Source organism: Syngnathus floridae, chromosome 14 (genome assembly GCF_059516105.1).
Source record: "Syngnathus floridae isolate MCC-2025c chromosome 14, RoL_Sflo_1.0, whole genome shotgun sequence".
Lineage (NCBI taxonomy): Eukaryota > Metazoa > Chordata > Actinopteri > Syngnathiformes > Syngnathidae > Syngnathus > Syngnathus floridae.
In genome coordinates, this window is record NC_142426.1 from 12144231 (window position 1) to 12163907 (window position 19677).

The following is a 19677-nucleotide window of genomic DNA, read 5'->3' on the forward strand; positions in this document are numbered from 1 at the left end:
CTTATCATTTGCATTTCCAAGAATTTCGTCATTACGTGCGGGTGACGTTTGATGATGGGTATTTTTGAGTGAAGGGACCGTTTTAATGGCATTTTGGACTCATCATCCATTTGCTACGGATTGTAGTACGTGTGCACAATGTCAGCGTGAAAAACGATCCTTTGTTATTGCTTTGTGGGAGTATAGGAATATTTTGTTACCTCCATTGTCAAGCCAGAGGCAGGCCTCACTCTCTCCGGATTTTAACGAGTTTGCTTTATGATGCGTGCTACAATTAGCTCGGTGGCTACTTTAGGAATCACCTATTTAGAGTACACCGGCCAACATTTTGTCACCGTTCATGGGATTTGTTCGCTAAACTTGAGCAATAATGTGTCTGACATGGGTATGTGCTGGCATGCAGCATGTCAGCACTTAAATGAAATAAAAGTCAAACGTTTGACCTATTTGGGTCAGGTTTCCTCTGGGAGGCAGGAGGTAAAAAGGCACAAAAACACCCAGAGGGAATAACCTCATTAAAAAAATTGCCAAAGAGCATGCATGTATAACGGCCAGCAGTAGGCTGTTTGTGTACACTGCATTATTTGTCACGCTGCTTTGATGTCCTCCAGTGTAAAATTTACAAAGGAGTTAAAATGAAGTGAAACCCTTTCATGACACCTGACACACAGATGGAAGCAAAACTGCGGTATGTTATCATTGTGTGCAGATCTTATCCCAAACTGTATTAAATAATTGTGAGAAATATGACAGGGACGCTTGGTAACTCCTCTGAAGACCAAATTAAAAGAGCAGAGTTGGTCATTTGTAGCCTGCTCGCCATATTTTGCCTGCATTAGGTAATGGTCATAATCTTGTGACTAAATAGTATTATCAAATTTAACATCCTTTTTATTTATGATATAAATATAATTAGTTTAATTAATCCATCCGTCATCTTAGGCTTTTTCTTTCAGCTGATCCCGTTACTAATTATTTGGTGAAATGAATGAATAAAATAATTGATGAAATACCTTTAATTAACCAAGTTTAAGAAAAAAATGAACGCAACAAATACTACAGGGACGAATGTAGATTATTGGAGGACAATCTAGATTAAATAATGGAACGTGATATTAAATATTCTTTTAAGTAAAATGAAAATGACAACATGATTAATTCATATTCCTATTTTGGTGCACCCACTCAACGCACAGTTGGTAGAAGGGGACTTGATGACGTCACCGTGCTGCATCATTTCGTATAAAAAAAATATCAGCCTGCATTAATTGCCCCGTACGTGCGCGCACGCGCACGCAACGCCAGTGTCTGCGTACGCGCGCCTCGATTTCCCACAATTCTTCACTCGTCGGCACGGACGGCGCGGCGCGGAGGGAGGGCGGAGTGCAGAGGGAGGGAGAGGGAACGAACGGCGGTAGAGCGACGGTGCTGTCAGGCAACACGAGCCCACGCACGACGCATGCAACCCGCGTAAACAGCCCAGCGAGCAACGTCTTTGGTTCTGGTAATGAAAACAGTTTTGTCACCTTTGTATGTAACGTCACGGTAAATAGGAGGGGAGATCATCATCACGTCAGAGGCGCCTCTTTCAGGATTGGGAACGTGCGTAGGTGACACACGGTGATGTTTATATTGGGATAGCTACGTTCAAATAACTCATCTGTGCTACCTAAACGTTAGCCCGAGAGGCTAAAGTTGACGTGTGGCTAAAGCTACGAGGCTACAATTTAAAAGGTGAGCTAGCTTGCTTGATGTATCAGCCTCGAGGCAAAAGGGGGAAAAAAGTGAAACGAAAACAACTCTCGAGTGCAAACTTTGATTCAAAATGACGCCTCCGGTTGTGGCTCGGCGCAGAGCAGTCGCGAGGTAGGTTGGAATTTGTTAGGTTATCGTCGGCCAGGAAGGCACACATTGTGGAGCAGTTTATGATCTGCACTGCGGGTAGGCGTGGTCAGGGTGACACTCACTCGGTGTGGCTGCTTGTGAAGCATCCTCGCATCCCTCCAGTTGCTGAGCTCCATAGGCTGGGTGCCGGTTGAGACGCACACTATGCTGTTGTTCAACATTATGGGCCTTGTTGTCCATTCATCTGCTTAATAACTGCATGTCTGTGTAGCTATTCCCATTTCGTGTCAACTTTCCACGAATAGCAATGGTGTGCTCAAATTTGGCCTGATATTACTGATTAACTCCTCACATCCTCAGATTTTTGAGTCGATGTCAGACTTTGAGAGTTTTTAGAAAAATGAGCCATCACTCTGGGTTTTTGTTTTTATTATGTGTAACTCATGTCTCATCTCCCCCCCAGGAAACACTTTGGCTCTTCTTACATTTTTAAGAAACAGTTTCATCGCAAGGCACAGTAAACAAGCTTTTTCACCAAGCAGTTGAATTTAGCACTGAATGTTTTTGTTTTCGTTGTAAAGACTGGTCCCACTTTTCAATGCTCTTTGATTTAAGTGTTGCGTTACTTGTGTTGATACTTTCTGCTGTGGACTGGTAAAGAGATGATTGTCACAGCGGTGTTACGAGGGATTTTCAAGCATACAATCGTAATAATGTTGCATAGCTGACCTAACAAAACCGCCTTGGTGGAGAAACAATCCAGATCAGATCAGCAGGTGGAGACGTGCTGTGATGCTGTGACCAAAGTTAGCTTGCATTGTGTGTATGTTCATAGTGGGTCACCTTGTAGTTTCCATTTTATAGTTTAGGTGTCACTAAAATAAGACCAACGGAAGGTTGGTGAAACAGCCGCAAGAGTCCTTTTGCTGACTTGGCTGAATTTTTTATGGAATTTTGTTGAGTGTGCTTGCAAAAAAAAAAGGGGGGGGGGGTTACGGCCTGTTGGATGACCTTGTACTTTCCATACGTGAAATATGGCTCTCGCTTGGATTGAGAGCAGCCAGACTGAGTCTCCTGGCAGAAGACCCTGAAGACGAAAACAGATCCCTGGTTGTTTGGATATCTGGAATGGTTAAGGCCGGTACGACACATCGCACTCAGCAGTGAGATGTGAAAGCGTAGCCGGGGAATGTTTTCCACATGTCCACTTGGAAAAGAAGCGCAATCAGTTTATGCCCCCAAGGTTGTACAATTAAAAACAAAATGCCTCCAAACTTTTGAATTTGCCTGCCAGTACGCATGTCTAATCCTAATTGTTATCCTTGTGGTCATTTTGTACTTCTGCAGTCAATCAAGGTCAAGCATGGCATATATATATATATATTTTTTTTAATCCCATTATTTCCTGAGAGAATGATTATCATTAATTTGAGTCACAATTCAAGATCAAGAATAGTTGAATACCTTAAATTCAGTGTAAAAAGACAACAAATGGCTATAAATGAAGCTTGTCCTGTGCTAATCACATGATTACAGATGAGAAAACAGGTTGTTTTGGACCAAACAAATCAATAGTGCAGCCCTCCTTCTGTTTGCAATTCAGGCCACTTAAAAGCACTTTAGGGATCTGGAAGCTCTTAATCCAAACGTCCAGACCCAGCAACATGGTTTCCTGTTACAGCGGCTGGGATTGTGCGCGGCAGCTGTCAGCAGCCCGTGTCGGGAGGGGCCGGCTTCCCATACGGCCGGCGTGACGTGTCAGAAAAACGCCGGCGATGTCAATTCAGCACGCCTCCAGGGGTGCTTGCTAGCGTAAGCGGGTCGGGGGGTTGGGTGCGAGCAGCCCAGCTGTGTTGCAGTCCGGCTAATGGCACCCGGCGCAGATGGCCGCTGCTCATCCTCTGCATATATGCGTGATGATCTCAAATGAACCTTTCAGAATGAGATTGCCAGCCATCCAGTCAGCACTGAGGCGCTCAGTGACATCGATGTAATATACCCCATTCACTGTAATTGTCATTTTAATTAGGGTCGGCGATCAAAGAAAATCAACCATCGCTTATTTTATGGCACAAAACGTACTCTTAAGAGGAACATTTGCCGTACAAGTGTTACTTCCAGTATTTGTTGATAACATTGATGGCGGAGTCTGAACATGCTGGAATTCTAAATGCGATAAAGGCAGAGCTTCGAGTTCAACGCACTTTTGGCTGTTGAATCAAGCAATTTCTGTAAGTGCCTTGTCCATGCTTAGACTCCAGTGACTTTTGTCGTTATTGACTTGGATCGGCTCGCTCTTTTTATACCATCATGAAATGAGTCGTGGGCAGTGAATGCATCTTTCTTTTATGCATAATGCCCGTGGCAGTCCACGCACAAGACGACTTGTGTGCTTTGTTGTCGCGTGACTGAATGTATTCTTCCTCATCATGCCGAGATGCCCATAGGAGGCAAAGGTTAGCTGCGCCTTCTTTTGGATCGTGTGACTTGATCACTTCCTGCTGCAAAAGCTTGTAAATCATATTCCGTTACTGACTTTTTGCAAAGTTACATCATGTGGGTGTTTAAAAGCAACCTGATCAGCACGTTTGGAGTGACCAAAGTTATCTCCACTCAGCAAAAAAGCAATTTCAGAATTGCTATCAATGCCCGAGGTGGAATTTACTGCCGCTTTTAAATCAGCGCCATTCATTTCAACACCTCAGGTCCATTTTTTTTTACCTTGCGTTGACATTGTGTTGACTGTCGTTTATATTCTGGAAGTTTTGGAAGATTAGAGTCTGCCTGGCCAGTGTCGCTAGCTACTGTTGAGATGTGTTTGGCCTCTTCATTATTCTTTGAACAATGATTTTTTTTGATGTAGCATATAGAGTATCATAAGAGTGTGGTATCCCATTCTTATTATAATCGTGTTACATGTGATAGAAGCCTGAAATGTGAAGGTCTCATGCCTGTAGCATTAAAACATATGGTGGTGTCGTTACCATACAAAAGTAGGAATGGGCTGCTTTTAGTTCTAGTTTGTAGTATCTTTATCCTTTCAGTTTAATCTTTGTTGCAAAGCATTTTTTGGGGGAACACCTCAGACCACAGTGGTGCCTTTGTTGATCACCGCGGTGTCCCCGACATCCTCGCTACCCCGGCCGGGTAAACAGAGCCCTATAAATAGAGGCGAAGGGAGGAGGAGAAGGGTGGCTGCAGAATGGCAATCGTTCACCGCTAGCAACCCCACAGTAGCAGACACTCACAAATCTTGCACACATGCCCTCTGATCTCTCAAGTACACCCTCCGGGTAGTTCAGACCAGTGGGGCCCCCCTGAGCACCAAATACTATCTGTCGAGCTGCAAAACACACCGTCGTACGTTTTCTCTCATTAGCTCAGATTAGAATCTGCAGGATGTAGCGTGGCCTTGGTTTTCTTTCACTTTGTTCCCCTTCAATGCAACTGGCTTTGTGAAAGCCACAAAATGTCCTCATCTCATTTTTTTTAGTCAATACAGGCAACACGAGCAGAAATAATAAATTAAAATCAAACCCATAACTCTACTGAACATGGGTTGTTTATATCAACTATTCATTCCACAGCCTCACCTTAAAATTTTTGCTTATCTCACTCTGGTGAATGTCTGTTAGGTTTACCGAGCTGTGCACGGCGCTCCTTAAGCTGACTCATCCCTCCCCTTCTTCCGCTCCAGCGTAATTTACCATGACAACCGAATCAGGCGCAGACTCTGAGGCCAAGCAGCAGCAGCAGCAGCAGCAGCAGCAGCAAGAGGAGAGCGTAGCGGCTCCCAAGGAGAACCCAAAAGCTGCTGAACCCGCCTCACCTCAGAACCAGCTGGAGCAGCTTCCCGCCGCCGTGGGGCACAGCACGCCGGCCAGGAAAGAACAGGTCAGCTTGTCCACTTGTATCATATCGAGCTCAGCCTGAGACAACTGTGCCTTTGTGTGGAAAAGTGATCATTCTGAGCCTGCAGCAAAGGAACACATGACAAAGTGGGAATGAGTTCACGTTCCATTGGTAAAATGATGACTTGGACTTTTTAGTCACAGCATTCGCTTTTTAACAGAGTTTGGACTTCTCTAGTGGCGCCTCCTTATCGACAAACCACCTGCTATACATTCCACGGTCGTTCGGATTCCCAACACACCCACGTGCCTCCATCAAGCAATTCTACCTAGCAACCCAAATATTAGCGTACAGAACAATTCAATTTGTTTTTCTATAAGGAGAACTCAAATGTTTTATCCTGCAACAGACATGACATTGCACAACTTATCAAAAATAAAAAGAAAATGTATATTAAAGCTTCTGTAGAATTTCCACCTCTTTGTCTTTACGAGCTGCAAATGTGTGGTCATCATCTGCATTTATTTATTTTTTCGTTCACACAACGCAGCTGGTTTGAAGCTTTTATTTTATCGTCAATCCCAAAACAAATCTTCTGCCAAACTGAAATGCACACTCCTGGTAACGGCGTTTGGTATGAGGATGCAGCTGTCCATTTTTCTGTGTGCGTCATAACTTGGCTGAAGTTTGAGCCAAAATGCAAGAATGATGACCGCTTGAGATCTTTTGGTCAGTGTCCCAATTTTAAGAGCTGGATGCAAAAAAAAGTGGAACTGCTATGTGTTTGCGTGCAAAGTCACTGACCCAAGCTAGAATGTGGCTTTTGCTGCCAGGACAGAATTACGGAAGGGTTCTTTTCATGGTTGGAATATGAATCATCGTAATCTCATAATGGTTACATAAACTTCAACAACTTTTTTATGTTTTTAGTTATACTTAGTGTTTGGGCCTTGGTAGTTTTCTGTAATGGAGCCAGACGTTGCGACCCCTACCTGTAATTGAAACCGTCTGTGAATAATGTTTGATTATCCAGTAGGGACAGGAACTCATTTGGAGAAGCGGTGGTTCTATTTTTGTCTTGCAGACATGTGACAGAACTGGTGCTTTTGTTTAACATGTCTACATGAAGTGTTAGGGAAGGGGAAGTTGCATGGTCTCTGTGGTCTCCGAATATTTTTTTATAGATCATTCATCCAGCCAAATGCATACCGTAATTTCTTGAATAACACACATTTGGATATTATGCTCACACACACATTTTTTTCCCCTCTGTGCACGTTAAAAAAACCAAGTATTATCCACAGTTTGTTCATTTGGTAGAAATTTGATTTTTGTGTGTGTACTGTAAAGGTAATGTCATTAATATTCATCAGATATTCACTCATCAGGATACGCCAGAGGAAGACCAAGAGTCCCGCCAGTCATCCACCAGTCGTCTGTCCAGGTCTCCTTTAAAAGGAGTGAAGAAGGTGAAGATCATGCAATGCAAAGTGACACTATTGGATGGTTCTGACTACACCCTGAATGTGGAGGTGAGTGAGAGCTTTGTCTCCAATACAAAGTGAAGAGGAGTAGCTTATCTTACCTACCCTAAACATGGTTAAATGCTTTCCAAACTTGCTTGCCATCACCAGGACATCTTCACAGACATGATCCACCATCTTGTAACCTTGATCATTTTATTACGTTGTACAGATGAAAATTGTAAAGCCGTCATCAAAAATGCTGCACAGTTACTTACTGCCATCTTGTGACATTGTTATTACTGTAGTCTTCTAAATAATATGTTTTTGTTGCAATATGTTGGTGACATCATTACTTGCAGCATGCTCCTAGATGCATTGTCACAAGATTTGTTTCATTTCACACAAGATATTTTTCCACGATATGGCCTTATTAACATTACGGTAAGATTATTCCGGAATGACTTAAAATCTTGTAGTGGCCAGGAAAATATGAATAGAACTGGAGCTTGAAAAGCCCTCTTGTTTGTGTGCGAAGGCCATGCCGGTGCAATTCGGGTTAAAAGTGTTGAGCGGTGCTGTCACAGCACCAACAGCACGCTGCATTAGTCTGACAAGACTCCGCTAATACCCTCAGAGACATCCTGGCGGGATTAAGTCTCCTACCAATTGTCCTTGTGGCTCTTGCATAATCACACAGGAACGCTGCACAGTTCTCAGGAGAGCTATGCACTCAATGTGGTTACAAGTGCGAGTCCTGCTAAGCGAATAGCTCAACTGACAACTATAATAGATCAACAAACAAAAAAGGGGGGGGGGGGGTTACACGCCTCCACGCGTGTGACCTCCCCTTTTTTTCACTCATTTAACTCGCATAAATTGTCCTGGTTGATGGCATTGGAATATTAAACACTGTATGGTGTATACTGATCAGTCAGCTACATGTTTGTTGACTCCTCACAGAAGCGGGTCAAAGGTCAAGTTCTCTTTGACAAAGTCTGCGATCACCTCAATCTGTTAGAGAAGGACTACTTTGGGATTACTTACAGAGATGTGGAGCAACAGAAGGTATTGTGACAATTAATGTCAAGACCATGTGTTGGTTTGCTTACAAAAAGATGATGATTTTTTTTCTCTCGTCTTGACAGAATTGGCTGGATCCTACTAAGGACCTGAAAAAGCAGATCAGGAGTATGTGTCTTTTGACTTAAGATGTTTTTCTAATGGCTACACTGCAAATAAGAAGACTGCTCATGTTCCTATCCTGGGGGCAAGCAGACCAAAACTAAAAACTGCTTGATAAAATCTATCCAAACTTCTTTCTTCTTCTCAGCTGGTCCCTGGAACTTTGCTTTTAATGTGAAGTTCTACCCTCCAGACCCCTCCCAACTGACCGAGGATATCACAAGGTCTGTTGGCTTTTTTTTTTTTTTTTGCTCTTTTCTTTGACATCTTAAGTTTTTCTAATGGTTTTCTCCCCACTCTTTTAGGTACTACCTGTGCCTGCAGCTCAGAGATGACGTGGTTTCTGGTCGCCTCCCCTGTTCCTTCGCCACCCACACCGTTCTGGGCTCGTACACCGTACAGTCGGAGCTGGGCGACTACGATCCCGAGGAGCTGGGCAGCGACTACATCAGCGAGCTACGCTTCGCACCCAACCAGACCAAAGAGCTGGAGGAGAAAGTCATGGAGCTCCACAAGACTTATAAGTAGGTGACACTCAAGTAGTGCCCGCTTAAATGACCAATCGCACATCTTCAGAGACTCCACCGTTTTTTTAATCCAGTAAAGGAACATTTTAAGTGATGATGTATTTGTTAGCATCTTTTATGATGCTGCTCTGGAAGGCAACACATGTTCCCAGAAATTGGATTTGTGACTTTCCACAAATGGAGGGTGGGGGCCATCTGTTGTGCGTCTGAGCGTCATATTCTCTCTGCATCGCAACGATTCGGGAGTGATTTGATGCGGTTGAGGGCGCAGCGACGCAGCACAGTAGCAGGCAGTATGAGGCTAAAGGCCGTTGTTGCTAAAAATGGAATGCGCTCACAGCTGCTTGGTGGACATTCAGCTGAAAACATCCACAAACGCAACAAGAGGAAATTGATTTGCTTTGGATTTTATGCCTGGCAACTGAATTAGGTTTGCTTTCTGTTGAAATTGATTGAATTCTCCAGTGTTCTCTGCTTTCCGCAGTCCTTTTCTTCAATGTTCCTGTTTGTCGTTCAATCAGGGGGATGACTCCGGCTGAAGCGGAAATGCATTTCCTGGAAAATGCAAAGAAGCTGTCCATGTACGGTGTGGATCTCCACCATGCCAAGGTTAGAAGAAGGCTTCAATTCTATTCTTCTGCTTGCTTTGTCATTGTGCACATAGGCCTAGTCTGATAGAAAAAGTGAGCTTTGCCTAAGGCTTGTGGCATATTGGGGCCAAGGAACTATGTTGAAGTGACACAACAAAACCCTAACTCTAACCCTTTGGGGAATGTGTAGCAAGATAACCTTATAAACCTAAACCTAACACTAACCCTAACCCTAGCTTTGAAAGCCTGGTTACAAACCCTAATCTTAGAAACCCTAAAAGTAGTTGGAAACCCTCGTTGGAAATCCTAACCCTAGCTTTAAAACCTAGTTCGAAACCCGAACCTTGGTTTAAAACCCTAGTCGGAAACCCTAACCCTAGTTTGAAACCTTAATTAGCGATAGCAAGACTCCTTGGAAACCCTAACCCTAACTCTAGCTTTGAAAGCCTAGTTACAAACTCTAATCTAAGAAACCTTAAAAGTAGTTGGAAACTCTCGTTGGAAAGCCTAACCCTAGCTTTAAAACCTAGTTCAGAACCCTGACCTTGGTTTGAAAGCCTAGTCGGAAACCCTGACCCTAGTTTGAAACCTTAATTAGCGATAGCAAGACTCCTTGGAAACCCTAACCCTAACCCTAACTCTAGCTTTGGAAACCCTAACCCTAACCCTAACTCTAGCTTTGAAAGCCTAGTTACAAACTCTAATCTAAGAAACCCTAAAAGTAGTTGGAAACTCTCGTTGGAAAGCCTAACCCTAGCTTTAAAACCTAGTTCAGAACCCTGACCTTGGTTTGAAAGCCTAGTCGGACACCCTGACCCTAGTTTGAAACCTTAATTAGCGATAGCAAGACTCCTTGGAAACCCTAACCCTAACACTAGCTTTGAAAGCCTAGTTACAAACTCTAATCTAAGAAACCCTAAAAGTAGTTGGAAACTCTCGTTGGAAAGCCTAACCCTAGCTTTAAAACCTAGTTCAGAACCCTGACCTTGGTTTGAAAGCCTAGTCGGACACCCTGACCCTAGTTTGAAACCTTAATTAGCGATAGCAAGACTCCTTGGAAACCCTAACCCTAACCCTAACTCTAGCTTTGAAAGCCTAGTTACAAACTCTAATCTAAGAAACCCTAAAAGTAGTTGGAAACTCTCGTTGGAAAGCCTAACCCTAGCTTTAAAACCTAGTTCAGAACCCTGACCTTGGTTTGAAAGCCTAGTCGGACACCCTGACCCTAGTTTGAAACCTTAATTAGCGATAGCAAGACTCCTTGGAAACCCTAACCCTAACCCTAACTCTAGCTTTGAAAGCCTAGTTACAAACTCTAATTTAAGAAACCCTAAAAGTAGTTGGAAACTCTCGTTGGAAAGCCTAACCCCAGCTTTAAAACCTAGTTCAGAACCCTGACCTTGGTTTGAAAGCCTAGTCGGACACCCTGACCCTAGTTTGAAACCTTAATTAGCGATAGCAAGACTCCTTGGAAACCCTAACCCTAACCCTAACCCTAACTCTAGCTTTGAAAGCCTAGTTACAAACTCTAATCTAAGAAACCCTAAAAGTAGTTGGAAACTCTCGTTGGAAAGCCTAACCCTAGCTTTAAAACCTAGTTCAGAACCCTGACCTTGGTTTGAAAGCCTAGTCGGACACCCTGACCCTAGTTTGAAACCTTAATTAGCGATAGCAAGACTCCTTGGAAACCCTAACCCTAACCCTAACTCTAGCTTTGAAAGCCTAGTTACAAACTCTAATCTAAGAAACCCTAAAAGTAGTTGGAAACTCTCGTTGGAAAGCCTAACCCTAGCTTTAAAACCTAGTTCAGAACCCTGACCTTGGTTTGAAAGCCTAGTCGGACACCCTGACCCTAGTTTGAAACCTTAATTAGCGATAGCAAGACTCCTTGGAAACCCTAACCCTAACCCTAACCCTAACCCTAGCTTTGAAAGCCTAGTTACAAACTCTAATCTAAGAAACCCTAAAAGTAGTTGGAAACTCTCGTTGGAAAGCCTAACCCTAGCTTTAAAACCTAGTTCAGAACCCTGACCTTGGTTTGAAAGCCTAGTCGGACACCCTGACCCTAGTTTGAAACCTTAATTAGCGATAGCAAGACTCCTTGGAAACCCTAACCCTAACCCTAACTCTAGCTTTGGAAACCCTAACCCTAACCCTAACTCTAGCTTTGAAAGCCTAGTTACAAACTCTAATCTAAGAAACCCTAAAAGTAGTTGGAAACTCTCGTTGGAAAGCCTAACCCTAGCTTTAAAACCTAGTTCAGAACCCTGACCTTGGTTTGAAAGCCTAGTCGGACACCCTGACCCTAGTTTGAAACCTTAATTAGCGATAGCAAGACTCCTTGGAAACCCTAACCCTAACTCTAGCTTTGGAAACCCTAACCCTAACCCTAACTCTAGCTTTGAAAGCCTAGTTACAAACTCTAATCTAAGAAACCCTAAAAGTAGTTGGAAACTCTCGTTGGAAAGCCTAACCCTAGCTTTAAAACCTAGTTCAGAACCCTGACCTTGGTTTGAAAGCCTAGTTGGACACCCTGACCCTAGTTTGAAACCTTAATTAGCGATAGCAAGACTCCTTGGAAACCCTAACCCTAACCCTAACTCTAGCTTTGAAAGCCCAGTTACAAACTCTAATCTAAGAAACCCTAAAAGTAGTTGGAAACTCTCGTTGGAAAGCCTAACCCTAGCTTTAAAACCTAGTTCAGAACCCTGACCTTGGTTTGAAAGCCTAGTCGGACACCCTGACCCTAGTTTGAAACCTTAATTAGCGATAGCAAGACTCCTTGGAAACCCTAACCCTAACCCTAACTCTATCTTTGGAAACCCTAACCCTAACCCTAACTCTAGCTTTGAAAGCCTAGTTACAAACTCTAATCTAAGAAACCCTAAAAGTAGTTGGAAACTCTCGTTGGAAAGCCTAACCCTAGCTTTAAAACCTAGTTCAGAACCCTGACCTTGGTTTGAAAGCCTAGTCGGACACCCTGACCCTAGTTTGAAACCTTAATTAGCGATAGCAAGACTCCTTGGAAACCCTAACCCTAACCCTAACTCTAGCTTTGAAAGCCTAGTTACAAACTCTAATCTAAGAAACCCTAAAAGTAGTTGGAAACTCTCGTTGGAAAGCCTAACCCTAGCTTTAAAACCTAGTTCAGAACCCTGACCTTGGTTTGAAAGCCTAGTCGGACACCCTGACCCTAGTTTGAAACCTTAATTAGCGATAGCAAGACTCCTTGGAAACCCTAACCCTAACCCTAACTCTAGCTTTGGAAACCCTAACCCTAACCCTAACTCTAGCTTTGAAAGCCTAGTTACAAACTCTAATCTAAGAAACCCTAAAAGTAGTTGGAAACTCTCGTTGGAAAGCCTAACCCTAGCTTTAAAACCTAGTTCAGAACCCTGACCTTGGTTTGAAAGCCTAGTCGGACACCCTGACCCTAGTTTGAAACCTTAATTAGCGATAGCAAGACTCCTTGGAAACCCTAACCCTAACCCTAACTCTAGCTTTGAAAGCCTAGTTACAAACTCTAATCTAAGAAACCCTAAAAGTAGTTGGAAACTCTCGTTGGAAAGCCTAACCCTAGCTTTAAAACCTAGTTCAGAACCCTGACCTTGGTTTGAAAGCCTAGTCGGACACCCTGACCCTAGTTTGAAACCTTAATTAGCGATAGCAAGACTCCTTGGAAACCCTAACCCTAACCCTAACTCTAGCTTTGGAAACCCTAACCCTAACCCTAACTCTAGCTTTGAAAGCCTAGTTACAAACTCTAATCTAAGAAACCCTAAAAGTAGTTGGAAACTCTCGTTGGAAAGCCTAACCCTAGCTTTAAAACCTAGTTCAGAACCCTGACCTTGGTTTGAAAGCCTAGTCGGACACCCTGACCCTAGTTTGAAACCTTAATTAGCGATAGCAAGACTCCTTGGAAACCCTAACCCTAACCCTAACTCTAGCTTTGGAAACCCTAACCCTAACCCTAACTCTAGCTTTGAAAGCCTAGTTACAAACTCTAATCTAAGAAACCCTAAAAGTAGTTGGAAACTCTCGTTGGAAAGCCTAACCCTAGCTTTAAAACCTAGTTCAGAACCCTGACCTTGGTTTGAAAGCCTAGTCGGACACCCTGACCCTAGTTTGAAACCTTAATTAGCGATAGCAAGACTCCTTGGAAACCCTAACCCTAACTCTAGCTTTGGAAACCCTAACCCTAACCCTAACTCTAGCTTTGAAAGCCTAGTTACAAACTCTAATCTAAGAAACCCTAAAAGTAGTTGGAAACTCTCGTTGGAAAGCCTAACCCTAGCTTTAAAACCTAGTTCAGAACCCTGACCTTGGTTTGAAAGCCTAGTCGGACACCCTGACCCTAGTTTGAAACCTTAATTAGCGATAGCAAGACTCCTTGGAAACCCTAACCCTAACTCTAGCTTTGAAAGCCTAGTTACAAACTCTAATCTAAGAAACCCTAAAAGTAGTTGGAAACTCTCGTTGGAAAGCCTAACCCTAGCTTTAAAACCTAGTTCAGAACCCTGACCTTGGTTTGAAAGCCTAGTCGGACACCCTGACCCTAGTTTGAAACCTTAATTAGCGATAGCAAGACTCCTTGGAAACCCTAACCCTAACTCTAGCTTTGAAAGCCCAGTTACAAACTCTAATCTAAGAAACCCTAAAAATAGTTGGAAACTCTCGTTGGAAAGCCTAACCCTAGCTTTAAAACCTAGTTCAGAACCCTGACCTTGGTTTGAAAGCCTAGTCGGACACCCTGACCCTAGTTTGAAACCTTAATTAGCGATAGCAAGACTCCTTGGAAACCCTAACCCTAACCCTAACTCTAGCTTTGGAAACCCTAACCCTAACCCTAACTCTAGCTTTGAAAGCCTAGTTACAAACTCTAATCTAAGAAACCCTAAAAGTAGTTGGAAACTCTCGTTGGAAAGCCTAACCCTAGCTTTAAAACCTAGTTCAGAACCCTGACCTTGGTTTGAAAGCCTAGTCGGACACCCTGACCCTAGTTTGAAACCTTAATTAGCGATAGCAAGACTCCTTGGAAACCCTAACCCTAACCCTAACTCTAGCTTTGGAAACCCTAACCCTAACCCTAACTCTAGCTTTGAAAGCCTAGTTACAAACTCTAATCTAAGAAACCCTAAAAGTAGTTGGAAACTCTCGTTGGAAAGCCTAACCCTAGCTTTAAAACCTAGTTCAGAACCCTGACCTTGGTTTGAAAGCCTAGTCGGACACCCTGACCCTAGTTTGAAACCTTAATTAGCGATAGCAAGACTCCTTGGAAACCCTAACCCTAACCCTAACTCTAGCTTTGGAAACCCTAACCCTAACCCTAACTCTAGCTTTGAAAGCCTAGTTACAAACTCTAATCTAAGAAACCCTAAAAGTAGTTGGAAACTCTCGTTGGAAAGCCTAACCCTAGCTTTAAAACCTAGTTCAGAACCCTGACCTTGGTTTGAAAGCCTAGTCGGACACCCTGACCCTAGTTTGAAACCTTAATTAGCGATAGCAAGACTCCTTGGAAACCCTAACCCTAACCCTAACTCTAGCTTTGAAAGCCTAGTTACAAACTCTAATCTAAGAAACCCTAAAAGTAGTTGGAAACTCTCGTTGGAAAGCCTAACCCTAGCTTTAAAACCTAGTTCAGAACCCTGACCTTGGTTTGAAAGCCTAGTCAGACACCCTGACCCTAGTTTGAAACCTTAATTAGCGATAGCAAGACTCCTTGGAAACCCTAACCCTAACCCTAACTCTAGCTTTGAAAGCCTAGTTACAAACTCTAATCTAAGAAACCTTAAAAGTAGTTGGAAACTCTCGTTGGAAAGCCTAACCCTAGCTTTAAAACCTAGTTCAGAACCCTGACCTTGGTTTGAAAGCCTAGTCGGACACCCTGACCCTAGTTTGAAACCTTAATTAGCGATAGCAAGACTCCTTGGAAACCCTAACCCTAACTCTAGCTTTGGAAACCCTAACCCTAACCCTAACTCTAGCTTTGAAAGCCTAGTTACAAACTCTAATCTAAGAAACCCTAAAAGTAGTTGGAAACTCTCGTTGGAAAGCCTAACCCTAGCTTTAAAACCTAGTTCAGAACCCTGACCTTGGTTTGAAAGCCTAGTCGGACACCCTGACCCTAGTTTGAAACCTTAATTAGCGATAGCAAGACTCCTTGGAAACCCTAACCCTAACCCTAACTCTAGCTTTGGAAACCCTAACCCTAACCCTAACTCTAGCTTTGAAAGCCTAGTTACAAACTCTAATCTAAGAAACCCTAAAAGTAGTTGGAAACTCTCGTTGGAAAGCCTAACCCTTGCTTTAAAACCTAGTTCAGAACCCTGACCTTGGTTTGAAAGCCTAGTCGGACACCCTGACCCTAGTTTGAAACCTTAATTAGCGATAGCAAGACTCCTTGGAAACCCTAACCCTAACCCTAACTCTAGCTTTGGAAACCCTAACCCTAACCCTAACCCTAACTCTAGCTTTGAAAGCCTAGTTACAAACTCTAATCTAAGAAACCCTAAAAGTAGTTGGAAACTCTCGTTGGAAAGCCTAACCCTAGCTTTAAAACCTAGTTCAGAACCCTGACCTTGGTTTGAAAGCCTAGTCGGACACCCTGACCCTAGTTTGAAACCTTAATTAGCGATAGCAAGACTCCTTGGAAACCCTAACCCTAACCCTAACCCTAGCTTTGAAAGCCTAGTTACAAACTCTAATCTAAGAAACCCTAAAAGTAGTTGGAAACTCTCGTTGGAAAGCCTAACCCTAGCTTTAAAACCTAGTTCAGAACCCTGACCTTGGTTTGAAAGCCTAGTCGGACACCCTGACCCTAGTTTGAAACCTTAATTAGCGATAGCAAGACTCCTTGGAAACCCTAACCCTAACTCTAGCTTTGGAAACCCTAACCCTAACTCTAGCTTTGAAAGCCTAGTTACAAACTCTAATCTAAGAAACCCTAAAAGTAGTTGGAAACTCTCGTTGGAAAGCCTAACCCTACCTTTAAAACCTAGTTCAGAACCCTGACCTTGGTTTGAAAGCCTAGTCGGACACCCTGACCCTAGTTTGAAACCTTAATTAGCGATAGCAAGACTCCTTGGAAACCCTAACCCTAACTCTAGCTTTGAAAGCCTAGTTACAAACTCTAATCTAAGAAACCCTAAAAGTAGTTGGAAACTCTCGTTGGAAAGCCTAACCCTAGCTTTAAAACCTAGTTCAGAACCCTGACCTTGGTTTGAAAGCCTAGTCGGACACCCTGACCCTAGTTTGAAACCTTAATTAGCGATAGCAAGACTCCTTGGAAACCCTAACCCTAACCCTAACTCTAGCTTTGAAAGCCCAGTTACAAACTCTAATCTAAGAAACCCTAAAAGTAGTTGGAAACTCTCGTTGGAAAGCCTAACCCTAGCTTTAAAACCTAGTTCAGAACCCTGACCTTGGTTTGAAAGCCTAGTCGGACACCCTGACCCTAGTTTGAAACCTTAATTAGAGATAGCAAGACTCCTTGGAAACCCTAACCCTAACCCTAACTCTAGCTTTGGAAACCCTAACCCTAACCCTAACTCTAGCTTTGAAAGCCTAGTTACAAACTCTAATCTAAGAAACCCTAAAAGTAGTTGGAAACTCTCGTTGGAAAGCCTAACCCTAGCTTTAAAACCTAGTTCAGAACCCTGACCTTGGTTTGAAAGCCTAGTCGGACACCCTGACCCTAGTTTGAAACCTTAATTAGCGATAGCAAGACTCCTTGGAAACCCTAACCCTAACCCTAACTCTAGCTTTGAAAGCCTAGTTACAAACTCTAATCTAAGAAACCCTAAAAGTAGTTGGAAACTCTCGTTGGAAAGCCTAACCCTAGCTTTAAAACCTAGTTCAGAACCCTGACCTTGGTTTGAAAGCCTAGTCGGACACCCTGACCCTAGTTTGAAACCTTAATTAGCGATAGCAAGACTCCTTGGAAACCCTAACCCTAACCCTAACTCTAGCTTTGGAAACCCTAACCCTAACCCTAACTCTAGCTTTGAAAGCCTAGTTACAAACTCTAATCTAAGAAACCCTAAAAGTAGTTGGAAACTCTCGTTGGAAAGCCTAACCCTAGCTTTAAAACCTAGTTCAGAACCCTGACCTTGGTTTGAAAGCCTAGTCGGACACCCTGACCCTAGTTTGAAACCTTAATTAGCGATAGCAAGACTCCTTGGAAACCCTAACCCTAACCCTAACTCTAGCTTTGGAAACCCTAACCCTAACCCTAACTCTAGCTTTGAAAGCCTAGTTACAAACTCTAATCTAAGAAACCCTAAAAGTAGTTGGAAACTCTCGTTGGAAAGCCTAACCCTAGCTTTAAAACCTAGTTCAGAACCCTGACCATGGTTTGAAAGCCTAGTCGGACACCCTGACCCTAGTTTGAAACCTTAATTAGCGATAGCAAGACTCCTTGGAAACCCTAACCCTAACTCTAGCTTTGGAAACCCTAACCCTAACCCTAACTCTAGCTTTGAAAGCCTAGTTACAAACTCTAATCTAAGAAACCCTAAAAGTAGTTGGAAACTCTCGTTGGAAAGCCTAACCCTAGCTTTAAAACCTAGTTCAGAACCCTGACCTTGGTTTGAAAGCCTAGTCGGACACCCTGACCCTAGTTTGAAACCTTAATTAGCGATAGCAAGACTCCTTGGAAACCCTAACCCTAACCCTAACTCTAGCTTTGAAAGCCTAGTTACAAACTCTAATCTAAGAAACCCTAAAAGTAGTTGGAAACTCTCGTTGGAAAGCCTAACCCTAGCTTTAAAACCTAGTTCAGAACCCTGACCTTGGTTTGAAAGCCTAGTCGGACACCCTGACCCTAGTTTGAAACCTTAATTAGCGATAGCAAGACTCCTTGGAAACCCTAACCCTAACCCTAACTCTAGCTTTGAAAGCCTAGTTACAAACTCTAATCTAAGAAACCCTAAAAGTAGTTGGAAACTCTCGTTGGAAAGCCTAACCCTAGCTTTAAAACCTAGTTCAGAACCCTGACCTTGGTTTGAAAGCCTAGTCGGACACCCTGACCCTAGTTTGAAACCTTAATTAGCGATAGCAAGACTCCTTGGAAACCCTAACCCTAACCCTAACTCTAGCTTTGAAAGCCTAGTTACAAACTCTAATCTAAGAAACCTTAAAAGTAGTTGGAAACTCTCGTTGGAAAGCCTAACCCTAGCTTTAAAACCTAGTTCAGAACCCTGACCTTGGTTTGAAAGCCTAGTCGGACACCCTGACCCTAGTTTGAAACCTTAATTAGCGATAGCAAGACTCCTTGGAAACCCTAACCCTAACCCTAACTCTAGCTTTGGAAACCCTAACCCTAACCCTAACTCTAGCTTTGAAAGCCTAGTTACAAACTCTAATCTAAGAAACCCTAAAAGTAGTTGGAAACTCTCGTTGGAAAGCCTAACCCTAGCTTTAAAACCTAGTTCAGAACCCTGACCTTGGTTTGAAAGCCTAGTCGGACACCCTGACCCTAGTTTGAAACCTTAATTAGCGATAGCAAGACTCCTTGGAAACCCTAACCCTAACCCTAACTCTAGCTTTGGAAACCCTAACCCTAACCCTAACTCTAGCTTTGAAAGCCTAGTTACAAACTCTAATCTAAGAAACCCTAAAAGTAGTTGGAAACTCTCGTTGGAAAGCCTAACCCTAGCTTTAAAACCTAGTTCAGAACCCTGACCTTGGTTTGAAAGCCTAGTCGGACACCCTGACCCTAGTTTGAAACCTTAATTAGCGATAGCAAGACTCCTTGGAAACCCTAACCCTAACCCTAACTCTAGCTTTGGAAACCCTAACCCTAACCCTAACCCTAACTCTAGCTTTGAAAGCCTAGTTACAAACTCTAATCTAAGAAACCCTAAAAGTAGTTGGAAACTCTCGTTGGAAAGCCTAACCCTAGCTTTAAAACCTAGTTCAGAACCCTGACCTTGGTTTGAAAGCCTAGTCGGACACCCTGACCCTAGTTTGAAACCTTAATTAGCGATAGCAAGACTCCTTGGAAACCCTAACCCTAACCCTAACCCTAGCTTTGAAAGCCTAGTTACAAACTCTAATCTAAGAAACCCTAAAAGTAGTTGGAAACTCTCGTTGGAAAGCCTAACCCTAGCTTTAAAACCTAGTTCAGAACCCTGGCCTTGGTTTGAAAGCCTAGTCGGACACCCTGACCCTAGTTTGAAACCTTAATTAGCGATAGCAAGACTCCTTGGAAACCCT

General features: G+C 43.2%; 1 protein-coding gene across 14 annotated transcripts in view; it reads left to right on the top strand.

Moving 5' to 3' along the window:
- The window catches only part of LOC148387834 (band 4.1-like protein 3), a 36446-nt gene that overhangs the window by 2945 nt on the left and 13824 nt on the right, over nucleotides 1–19677 (top strand). For 9 of the 14 annotated variants that reach the window (XM_088395820.1, XM_088395828.1, XM_088395830.1 and 6 more), the window contains exons 1-8: nucleotides 1336–1504; nucleotides 5543–5739; nucleotides 7071–7229; nucleotides 8124–8228; nucleotides 8309–8351; nucleotides 8494–8569; nucleotides 8651–8869; nucleotides 9394–9481. In XM_088395820.1, coding sequence (XP_088251946.1) covers nucleotides 5554–5739; nucleotides 7071–7229; nucleotides 8124–8228; nucleotides 8309–8351; nucleotides 8494–8569; nucleotides 8651–8869; nucleotides 9394–9481 — 876 coding nt within the window. In that variant the 5' untranslated portion in view covers nucleotides 1336–1504; nucleotides 5543–5553. Of the gene's footprint in view, nucleotides 1–1335; nucleotides 1735–5542; nucleotides 5740–7070; nucleotides 7230–8123; nucleotides 8229–8308; nucleotides 8352–8493; nucleotides 8570–8650; nucleotides 8870–9393; nucleotides 9482–19677 lie in introns of those variants that run through there. The other 5 variants (XM_088395824.1, XM_088395823.1, XM_088395822.1 and 2 more) reach the window with 5 other exon arrangements.